At 37.6% G+C, this 12,575-nt stretch overlaps 1 protein-coding gene across 1 annotated transcript; it reads right to left on the reverse strand.

Moving 5' to 3' along the window:
• Positions 1–1,875: 1,875 nt before the first annotated feature.
• Positions 1,876–11,340, reverse strand: cldn15la (claudin 15-like a). Its single transcript, NM_131771.2, is given in 5 exon segments — positions 1,876–2,135; positions 3,852–3,965; positions 6,515–6,596; positions 6,719–6,883; positions 11,027–11,340. Coding segments are annotated over 5 exon segments (660 nt in total). The 5' UTR covers positions 11,244–11,340; the 3' UTR covers positions 1,876–2,053.
• Positions 11,341–12,575: the final 1,235 nt, after the last annotated feature.

Genomic DNA, 12,575 nt, shown 5'->3' on the forward strand with positions numbered 1-12,575 from the left:
CATTTTAAGGCAGTGTTTACTTAATTTTTAAGTAGAAGTCAACTAATGGCTTTTTAATGTGTAAAAAAAAGCTGGGTTCCACACCGTTAATTTGTGTTGGGACAGCATGAAGGAATTAAGTTAGCTAATCAGGTTTTACAAATTTAGGTGGATTAAACATATAATTATTCATGCATTCATTTTCTTTTCGGCTTAGTCCGTTTATTAATCTAGGGTCGCCACAGCGGAATGAACCGCCCATAAAACAATTAAGTTGTCCCAAAAAATAATCAAGACTTGTGTTGTTGCAGCGCATTTTTTATTAGTAGTTTGAACAAACAGCTAATGTCATTTTATTGAGTGTTCTGTCAAGTCTAAATATCTACAAATTGGTAAATCTAGAACTACTAGATTACTGCAATTTTATTCATTCATTTTCTTGTCGGCTTAGTCCCTTTATTAATCCGGGGTTGCCACAGTGGAATGAACCGCCAACTTATCCAGCAAGTTTTTACGCAGCGGATGCCCTTCCAGCCGCAACTACAGCAGCAGTACTTGATTACTTTAATTACAGTAGAATACCGCAAATTCCTAATATGCAGTAAGTTACTTGAGTTTTAAAGTTGCCTATAATGCAGTGCACATTACAGTAGTGAACTGTGAGGAACGTATGGTGTATTTTACTGGGTGTTTTTGCAGTAAATAACTGTAAAATTGCAGCAAAGTCTAACAGGATATACTTGTAATATACACTATAGACTATCGCTGAAGGTAAAACTCGTCCAGAGTAAATAGGACCCTTGTACACATGCACAGACATTTACTGAAACCAGGAGATGCTCAGAGGTAATAATCATTGGTAGTGCCTCAGTTATAATCCCAGACTGTCAGTGTCAGCAGTGTAAGACCCTGGAAAGCTAAAGAGGGATTACCGCCGCCAAACACATGAAGAAATTGTTATCGCACTCAGGATTACTCCCAGCAATATAGTCAACATGCACATGCCCTCATGTAAATCAAGCATATGTATATAATAGTACAAATATTTATATATTTATATGTGTATATACGTATATAAATATATATATAAATATATATATATATATATATATATATATATATATATATATATATATATATATTTGTGTGTGTGTGTGTGTGTGTGTTTGTATGTCTATATATATATACACACACACAGTTGAAGTCGGAATTATTAGCCCCTAAACAATAGTTTTAATAACTCTTCTCTAATAACTGATTTATTTTATCTTTGCCATGATGACAGTAAATAATATTTTACTAGATATTTTTCAACACACTTCTATACAGCTTAAAGTGACATTTAAAGGCTTAACTAGGTTAATTAGGTTAACTAGGCAGGTTAGGGTACTTAGGCAAGTTATTGTATTATGATGGTTTGTTTAGTAGACTATCGGAAAATATATAGCTTAAAGGGGCTAATAGTTTTTACCTTAAAATGGGTTTTAAAATTAAAAACTGCTTTATTCTAGCTGAAATAGTACACATAAGATTTGGAACTACTTGAGGGTGAATAAATATTGAGTAAATTGTCAGTTTTGGGTAAACTATCTCCTTTAAAGCAAATTCCAGTGTATTAAACAGTGTATTTTGAGATTAAAAGAGTCACATGATGAAGTTCTCATTCATATATATTAAACACTTTTCAATTGAATAAGCCAAACAAAGCCTGTAAAAGCTGCATTCACATGACTAATTGTGGCAATAGCTATGCATTTTTAACAAAAATTGTGTGCCACTAAAATATATAATGCATGTAGGAAGTTAAATGTAGGCCTCAAAAACCCCTTCACAGTTACCTCTGCTGTATAAAGTGTCCCCTATGCACAAAAAACCCAAACGCAAACTTAAACTATATATTGAATCAGAGGGCATATTTTATTCAGCACGTGCCGCATCCATGAAAATTGATTTACTTTTTACAATTATGGTGAACACAACATAGTCCTAACTAACTGAAAAAAGTAGCAAAAACATAATGGAGTTAAACAAACATCAACGTAACAACAGTTCAGCCTTGTTAAAATGGGAAATCTTAGACGTAGGCTTTGGATGTTTCTGCGTTCGATTGAGCTGTGGTATAGATGGTCTGTGGTTTACCAGCTGGGTAGTATGCCCTGTTAAAAAGATAACACACAGACACACAATCAGCAATACGTCAAAACGAAATAAAGCAGTCCATTTAAAGTCGCCATGAAATCCAAATGAACTTTTCTTATTTTTATATAATAGTTCTTGTTATAAACGATGTATCAGTGCATTTTGTTCTTTTGTAAAAATTAATTTGCCCTCATAATCTTGAATCAAATACTGTAACTTTTCCCTCTCACTTCTGGTCACATAGAATACCTTTAGGGCGGAGCTATTGGTGCTTTAAGGTGGGGCTATTGGTTGTCTTTTCTGTTCTGAATTCATTCATTCATCAGTCTTTCTCCATTTTGCTATGCTAGCAACGTCCATCTTTCATCAATCCGGTCATAATCTAGAGAAATCCAGCCCTTGCAGATTGTTGGAGAACGCTCACTGTCTACAAACTGGACTACATATCCCATTATACACCTCACACACACCAGTTCCAGATCACCACTGATTGCAAACACACAGCTGAAGCTTATGAGGAGTGATTACCTGGTCTATAAACACAGCACACACTCACACTCCTTTGCTGAGTCTTGTGTCCTGTAAGTGAGCATTTCGAAGCGTTATCTTTGTCTTGTCTGACCATGATTTTGGCCCCTGCTTTGTTTATTATGTTGTTTTGCCACCTTTCCCGACAATTTCTGACGTGAAACTGACATTTCGACACAGTGTCAATATCCCATAGTGCAAATGTTTCAAAACACTGCGCTGAAGCATGATTTGAAACACCCAGGTCATGTGACTAAGGTGATTCGAAACACACAGGTCACGTGACTAAAGTGATTGATCATTTCAAAAGCGTTTCTCGTTAACTTCCTGCCGCAATCCTATCTGATCTAGCAACAACCCTGTTTTATGACCAAAACAAGACGTATATTTTCATAAAGTGATCACTGTCAGATGCCAGACCAATGTTAAAACAAAACACGTTACAAAAGCAGAGCATTTTAAACCTAGCATCTAAAGCTGCATCACCCTGGGTTAGAACCAATTATCTCTGCATGCTAGTCAGGAACTCTCACCGCTCCACTAAATCACTTGAAATTCTTAAACGTGGGGTTTAGTTCCTCCATTGCTTAACTGTTTCTTTGCTGAAGCTGTTCCAGTGCAATACATAAAGGATGACCACTAGGTGTCACTGTAGAGTGGAGTTTCAAAACGTTTCGAAGCTTCGACAAATTTGCTTCGACTGTTTCAGTGTTTCATGAAGCCTCGCTTGGCTCACCACTACCATTCGCCTGTTTTTCTGACCATTGTTTGGATTACCTTGATGCTCCTGTCTGTTCCTGTTTTGACTTTGCCTGTATGACCATCCCAAAATAAAGCTGCATTTGGATCCTCACCTCGGTTGCAAGACCCACTTATTACAGAAGACTCTGCCAAGTGTTTGTGAGTGAGGTGTTTATATAATCCTGGTAATCAGTCCTCATGAGCTTCAGCTGTGTGTTTGCAATTACAGGCAATATGGAACTGGTGTGTGTGAGAGGTGCCTTATGGGATATATAGTTCAGTTCCGTTAGGCTGACATTGAGTGTTTACCAGTGATCTGCAAGTACTGGATCGCTCTACATTTTTTTTTCTCATTCCATGACTATTTCAAATGGATGTACGTCATGATAGTGGAAAAAAGCAAACTTTTGTTTCAAGGCAGCTACAGAAGGTGTGCACATACTGTCAAGAACTGTGTCATTTACCCTTTTTCTTTTGATTTGGAGAACCTTTGATAGGCACTGCACTGGAAACCACCACCCAACATGCATAGCGCTGCTCCAGCCCAGCCGATGTAGAGCCCGGAGCCCAGCTCAAACCTGCACACAAAGAAGGAAAGATCAATACATGCACCTACTCTTATCTTTTAGGTCAAATCTCAACCCAGAAGTGAGCTAAATCTGCCAATGCTATTTTAAGAGACAATCAAGGGGCATTCAAATTTGACAGGACATAATAAATAAAAAACATATTTTCAATAAAGTACTACCAGTGTTTCTTTACATTTCCTGGTCTGATGAATGTGATGTTGGGAGTTGCGTTCCCATGTTTAATAATCAGTTGTTTATTATTATTTGTCCTCCTTTATTGTGACTCTAAATATTTCTATATTAATATAGATATCGCCCTGTTATGTGGGATGAATAAAATCTGCTCATTTCAACAAATTACACACACAAAACATTAATGTAGCTAGTTGGGCAGAGCCGAGAGCCGTGAGAGTGGAACAAGGCTGGTGGCATGTGTGTGCCAACTGTCTCGAGTTTCACAGAGGAGCTCTGGAAACTTAAAAGTAGGAAAGACAGCAGTGAAAAACGAGAAAGGACCAGGCCTGGTCCCTTTTTTTGCTTTCAATTTGGCGGCAGTCACTTTCAGGAGCTGCCGCTGCCCTTTTGTATTGTTTTTTTTAATCATTAAGACATTTATGAGTTTGTCGATTCTCCACCTCCTTCTTCCCGATGACCAGGGAGTCATCAGCATCATTACAATTGATAACCATTATTAAAAGTTATTTCAATCCCGGACGAGCCCCCACTTATATTTATATAGCTATACACATTTATATACCCCCCATATTTATCTATCCCTGTGCAGTAGAAGCCAATCATGCCCCTAGAGAGCCAATAGGGGATTTCGCATTGAGTAGTTTTAGGAACTGGCAGCATGTTCCACCCGGAAGGACTCATTCCAATACCCTAATTCCTTTGAAGAGTTTAGCATCAACCACAGAGTGACAGCTTTAAAGAGGTTAGGGCACAGGTGTCAAAGTCTGGAGGGTCACAACTCTGCTCAGTTTAGTTCCAACCCTAATTAAACACACCTGATCAGACTAATTTAGTGCTTTAGACTTGTTCGATATCTACAAATAGGGCTGTGTTAATACTCTCCAGGAATTGAGTTTAACACCCCTGGGTTAGGGCATAGAGATAAGCCCCTCCGAATGGACACCAAACAGCTTCCCTGCAAAAAGGATCAAAGAGCTCAAAGTGTCCATTAGTTGTACTCTTTATAAGTCCTTCATTACTGAGGGTATTTTAAAGTGGCCAGATTTGATCACTTTAGTTTTGAATACTTTAATATGAAGGGCATTATTGTTTTTACTTTGGAGTGCCCTTTAACGAACAACGTATCATATTTGGAACGCTTCAACATAGGAACTGGCATCATAGGAACAGTCATAGGAAATGGCATCATAGGAAAAGTTATAGGAACTGGCATCTAGACTGGTCCCCCAAGAACTAAATTTTCCCCTTTAACTCCTAATGATATACAAAAAGCATGAGAGTGGATTATCTTTACTGTTGGACATATCTTCATATAGTGCAGTTTATTTTATATGAAATAGTATCGTATTTTTTTTTCTCTGACTTGTCAGACATATTTTCAGTGAACACCAAAGGACAACAAAGCACAGCAGTTTAAATGTGGCTCCAAAAAAAAAAAGAGAAAAGAGTTAACTATATGAAAAATTCTGAGACCTAAACTTAACAGGTGCATATCATGAAGACAGGAGACTTCAATCACGTGATCTTGAATGGGGTCCTTCACTTAATTAATGTTTTCTGTGTAATAGGCCTTTTTAAAATAAGCATATAGTGTTGCACCAGGGGTCATGGTTTTCAGTGACAAATTGTATCAAGCTTCTATGTTTTTATAAATATATGTATGAAAAATGGTTACCATTTACTAAAATAGCCAATTGTAAAATTAGTCCTGAGGTAGTTATTAATGATTTTATGATTTTGCTTTTAATTTATAAGAGTGTAGATTAAGAGTTACGTTATTTAGGATTATGTTCTAGTTATTGGATGCATATAAAACACCAGCGGTCTATTGCAGGGGTTCCCAAACTTTTCAGCTCGTGACCCCCAAAATAACAATGCCAGTGACTCGCGACCCCCAATATCCTCTCAGGTATAAATACAGAAACCTTGCATGCAATGACGCAGACACACCAATTAAATTTTTTAACGTGTGTCAGGGCTTTAAATGTGCCAGAAAGTATAACCTGATGTTATAAAATCAAAATGCATCTGACGCTATTGCTGCTTTTAATATAATGTAATTACCCCAGGGGTCGCAATCCAATAGAACTAATAACTATAAGCTACTATAGTAACTATATAGTATATAGTAACTATAAACGACTATTTTTATTTTCAGTATAGTTATGGATAAAATATGTTAATTCTTATGGTTTAATAAAAATAAATAGATTTTTGGAAATCACCAGGCAACCCCCCTTCATTGCCCCGCGACCCCTCGGGGGGTCCCGACCCCCACTTTGAGAACCACTGGTCTATTGGATGATCCCATTTTATTAGATAAATTGATGTGTTGTTTATTGTGCACATGTGGGTTTTCTCACCTGACACCCCCATAGAATGGGTCATTGAATTCTTGCACAACACGTGCAGCGTACCAAGATACACCCACCATAGTGCAAAGACCTGTGGAGAATCAAAGTATTTCTCTCAATACATTTCTATTTACTCAGATCCTCAAAGAGATGGAAGAAACATCGACAATAAGATGGTGATGTTCATATAAGCACACATTGAATTTCGCTTACCTCCTATCAGGTAGATAATGCCACCGATGAACATATTCTTGCCTTTTGATTCATCTGTTTTTGAGCCAATCTTAATGCAGTTCAGCCCCATTGTAGATAAAACTAAACCAACCAGCCCCAGGAGCAGGGCAATGATCACTAACGCCCGGCAAGCCTGAATGTGAACTGAAGACAAGATGGGGGAAAAATTAGTGTTTGACTTTGTTTTTGGACAGATTAAAATAAAGATGTACATATTGTATCTACTTTAAGTTATTGTTAATATATATACATATCTATCTATCTATCTATCTATATATATATATATATATATATATATATATATATATATATATATATATATATATATATATATATATATATATATATTTCTACAACAGTTATGTCTGGTTCTTGAATCTGATTGGCTGATAGCCGTGCAATATTCTGCAAATAACAGCACCTGTCCAGCCTCTTCACCCTTGTGTATTACTCCGCCCACATACAGCAACAAGCAGAGGACACTCTACAGTTTGACAAATATTGCAGCTGTTTGACAACATGATGTACTTTTGAGGCTTTTTTAGTCGAGAATGTAGTTGTTTAGATTGCAACTATGCAGTTTATTTATAAGGATAGTGACTATTTTAAATTTTGGAGATTCTGTGCATTAGCCGCCATGAGCCTCTCTGAGCAGACCAAAGAAAATGACGGTATGTCGGTTGACATTCGGCCACAAGATGGCGACAGAGACCGCATTTCAAATCCGTAGAGCAGGGGTGCCCAAACTGGATGAAGCTGGAGGGCCAGTTTACTGCAGATTTTAGCTCCAACTTTCCTCAACACACCTGCAGGGATGTTACTAGAAAGCCTAGTAATAGCTTGATTAGCTAGCCCAGGTGTGTCTGATTGGGGTTGGAACTAAACTTTGCAGGACGCCGACCCTCAAGGACCGAGTTTAGGCACCCCTGCCTAGAGTTTCACACTAGAGTTTGTGCATGCGAAAAAGGGGCGGGATTATACAAGATGATTAGACATTTTAAAAAGCAAGCGATTGGTCCATAATTAAAATTTCTGTTCAGGGAGGTCATGTTTTGATCATCGGCTGGTCTCACATGATCCGATTTCACAGGTCAGAGTTCACCAAGCTTGAACTTTGCAATGCAGCGAACTGCGAAACTTGTCGCATGAGCTTGTGTTTCCGGTCTGTCGCTTTTGCGTGTGTATGAATGGAAGTCTATGGGGAGAAAAGTCCAGTGTGACCACAGCTTTAGAGGGAATCTCAGCGTTTTCTCAGCGTAAGTTTCAAACTACAGCTGAACAAATTATTATCAATCAGGTAAGTGACATTCTAAGTCGATCTCTCTCTTTTTTGTAGTGTTGTATTTATACCACATATACTGGTAGTGTTTGCTTTGGCGTTTTGGAGGATAATTATTGTGATCTCCCAATTGCAACAGAGAAATACTGTGAAATCTCTGAAGGCTGATGACATTTCATGCTGTTCAGCCTTATAATCTTAAAATGTGAGCAAAATCACCTGATTTGTCATGACTTTAGACATTACGCTAGAGAATCGTTCAAACACTAGCTCTAAAGTGACGAGTGTGAAGTAGCAAAAGTCTCTGCTGTTCTGACTATCAGCTGCAGATGTGAATGAATGGCGGAAGAAAGTAGTTCCTCTTACAAAAGTATTTTGAGACTCTCTGTCTTTGATTTTCTTTTTTATACACACAATTATGTCGTCAAGCTGTTGTATAAACTCAATATCACACTCGTAGTAGGGCGATATGGCTGTATATCAGCACTGATAGGACACTCGGTCTGCAGCCTCGAGTCAACGCACGCATCCCACTAGTGCTGATATACAGCCATATTGCACTGCTACAAGTGTTTGTTTTTTTTTAATTGCACTGTTAAATGTTTTGAATTATGCTACTACGTCCCAAAAGTACGTTTGTTTAAAAAACCAAAAGTTTCGAATGTTGTAAGAACCTCCACAGTAACGTTTTAGAACTTACTTTCAATATAAAGGAAACGTTTTTAAAACATTAATATAATGTGGATAGAACGTTCTAATATTGTTTTAAATAACAAAACATTTTAATAATAAAATAATCAATAACTTTAATAATTTAATCATTTTACAAACTAGCTGCTTTAACTGATCCACAATGTAGTTTTTCACATTATTTAATTCAATACATTTATATAGTGCTTTCCTGGGTATTCAAAGTGCTTTACACATTTTAGGCGGGAATCTCCAGTGTGCAGCTGGATGATGTGATGGCAGCCATTTTGCACCAGACCACACACAACACACCAGCTTATTGGTGGAGAGGAGACATAAGGCTTATTGTGATAAGGGGATTGTTAGGAGGCCATGATGGACAGCTTTTAAAAGCATTTTCGAGATGTTGACAAAGTTCTTCTGGATTTAGTTTGTCTCAGTTTGTTCTGTTTCTTCATGTCACTCCAGACAGACTGGATGATGATCAAATCCAGTCTCTGTGTGGAGCACAGCATCTCATTGTATAACTTACAATTAATGACAAAAATAATCTTTGGAAATGTAAATTGATATTTCAACCTGACATACCTGACATTTAAACCTTTTTGGGGGGGTAAAGTACTACTAGTAAAAATACTAGTGGCCTCAGACTTCTGCACAGTACTGTACATGTTCAAGAAAATCCAGTAATAAGAAAAAGCAAATGCAATTATGTAATTTGTTACACAAAATGGTTGCCAGTGATCACGGTTAAATCATAAAAGATATACAGTCCATCACAAATCCATTTCCAGATTCTGCCGAGTTCACACCAAACGTGAAGAATTGTGCCACTCACTCCAGATTACTCTTTTTTTTAAACGTGATTGAGGTGAATTCTGCATGTTTGTGGCAAAAGCTTCGCATATTGCCTCTATTCACACATTTCCATTAACTTTGGTGTGAAACCAGTGTAGAATATTATAAAAATGTTTATATTTATGTTTGGAATTAATTACTCTTTGAATAGACTGATATTCGTATTCAATATTCAAACGTTCAGATTGTCAAATTCTCGAAATCAAGACATTAAAGCGTTACAACACAAAATGGCTGCCAATATGAAGACCATGGGGAAACAGTTAAGTACAGTTTGTTATAAATCCATTTTCACATTCAATAGAAGTCTTTTTTATATGTGTACATTTATGACGAATTAATTACACATTAATTATACATTAATTTATATATTAATTAATGAATAAATTAATTCATACATTAATTACTCGCAGAATGTGTTGAAGTAAAACCTACATAAAATTAAATAAAAAAAAATGTTTAAAGATTTTGAAGAAAATCAGCAAATTCTAGGTTTAAGTAGTTCCTCTAGTATTTAAAGTATGGTTGTATATACATACAATTTGGGTCGGAATGATTAGCCCCCCTGATTATTTTTTCTCCCAATTTCTGTTGAACGGAGAGAAGAATTTTTTTTCAACATATTTCTAAACATAATAGTTTTAATAACTAATTTCTAACAACTAATTTCTTGTATGTTTGTCATGATGACAGTAAATAATATAAAATTTGATATTTTTTAAGATAATAGTGACATTTAAAGGCCTTACTCGGTTAATTAGGCAGGTTAGGGTAATTAGACAAGTCATTGTAGAACAGTGGTTTTGTCATGTTCACCAGCGAACAACCACCAGATGTTGCTGGTAAACACACACACACACACTTAGGACTACAAATCTGCTGATGAACTACATATTCAGTCATGCCACACACACACACACCTGCTCCAAGTCTCCACTGATTAGACTCCCACAGCTGATCCTGCTTCAAGACTGATTACACACAGTATTTAAGCAGCACACACACTCATTCACATTGCCGAGTCTTGTTTACTGTTAGTGACATTACAACGCGTTTTCCTTTGTCTGCCTTTGCTGTGTTTTTGATCCTTTGCTTTGTTTATTTATTGAATGCTGTTTGCTGCCTGACTCTGACCATCTGCCTGTTATTTTGACTTCGACTCTGGATTGACCTCATACATCTGTTTGCCCCTGTATTGACCATTGCTTGCCTGATGATTCTGAATAAACCTGCATTTGGATCCAACTTCTGTTAGTGTCACTTCCCGTTGTTACAGGTTTGTTCTGTAGACTATCAAAAAAATGCTTAAGAGGACTAATAATATTAACCTTAAAATGCTTTTAAAACATTTAAAAACTGCTTTTATTCTAGCCAAAATAAAACAAATAAGACTTTCTCCAGGAGAAAAAATATAGCAAATACTAGAGCGGGCCTTATAATTTCAATAATGTGCTTCCTACCTGGCAAGGCCAGCATGGATTGAAAGTCTTGACAGTTGGCTTTTCCTGTGCTGTCCTCTCCACAAGCGTGCCACAAGTTCTCATAGAGGCGATTGGAAACAATCACATTGCCTTGAATACTAGAAATCTTCCAGTAATCATTTGCCACAGCGAGGCCAGTAAGAACCCAGCCGATCAAACACATGAAGTATCCCGTCACCTCTAATGCTGTAGACATTTTCAACCTCAGAAATCCAAAATTCAAGGGAAGAATCTGTATAGGTGTCCTGTTCTTGCTCCTGATCGATGGGTTTGGATTGCTCTTCTGTTGAGCTGCAGGACTTCAACCTTCTGGAGGGTCATAAAGCCATCGCCGCACCCTGTCCAGCTTATGAGTTGATGATGGGTGTGAGCATTTTGTCTAGCGAGACACACACATTTACCCTGATAACACCATTACCATGTTTGGTTATCATATATGGTTGAAGTTTCACTCTGATTGTATTGAAACTGATATATGGCTGCATTGAAAATAAGTAATCTTAGTCACCAGATAAACTACCATTAGTGAGGGAATCACTGTGAACAGCATTTTTTTTATCCAGTTGACATCTGTGGACTGGTGTTTAAACCCACAATGACTAACAGCATAAATATGTGTGCACTGCACTGTAAATAAAATGCTGGGTTCCACACAGTTGCTTCATGAACTGAACTTTCAATTTAATTTTATTTGACAGATTTAAACAAACTGTCCAAAATACAAGTAGCCCATACATTTTGAAATAAAACTGTTAAGGATAAAAACCAACCCAGGCTCTTTCTAAATACGTACCCCTATATACAATTCTGGAGAGCCCCAAATACATCTCAGGAGGCACATTCTTTCACAGTTTTTGTTTTCACACATCCACCAGAGGCCACTGTGTACGTATTTGAGACAGAGAGGCCTCTGTCGACTGACTGACTGACTGACTGACTGACTGACTGAATCAACTCAAAAGCACCGATTGACCCTTACACCCACTTCCATAAACCAACGATAGTGTTTTCAAAAGCATCGATTGACCCTTACACCCACTTCCCTAAACCCAACTGATAGTGTTTTCAAAAGCCCAATTGACCCCCACACCCACTTCCCTAAACCCAACCGATAGTGTTTTCAAAAGCACCGATTGACCCTTACACCCACTTCCCTAAACCCAACCGATAGTGTTTTCAAAAGCATCGATTGACCCTTACACCCACTTCCCTAAACCCAACCGATAGTGTTTTCAAAAGCCCAATTGACCCCCACACCCACTTCCCTAAACCCAACCGATAGTGTTTTCAAAAGCACCGATTGACCCTTACACACACTTCCCTAAACCCAACCGATGGTGTTTTCAAAAGCATCGATTGACCCACCCACCCACTTCCCTAGACCCAACTGATAGTGTTTTCAAAAGCCTGATTGACCCCCACACCCACTTCCCTAAACCCAACCGATAGTTTTCAAGAGCACCAATTGACCCCCACACCCACTTCCCTAAACCCAACCGATAGTTTTCAAAAGCCCCAATTGACCCCC

This window comes from Danio rerio, chromosome 2, assembly GCF_052040795.2.
Source record: "Danio rerio strain M-AB ecotype USA chromosome 2, GRCz13ab, whole genome shotgun sequence".
Lineage (NCBI taxonomy): Eukaryota > Metazoa > Chordata > Actinopteri > Cypriniformes > Danionidae > Danio > Danio rerio.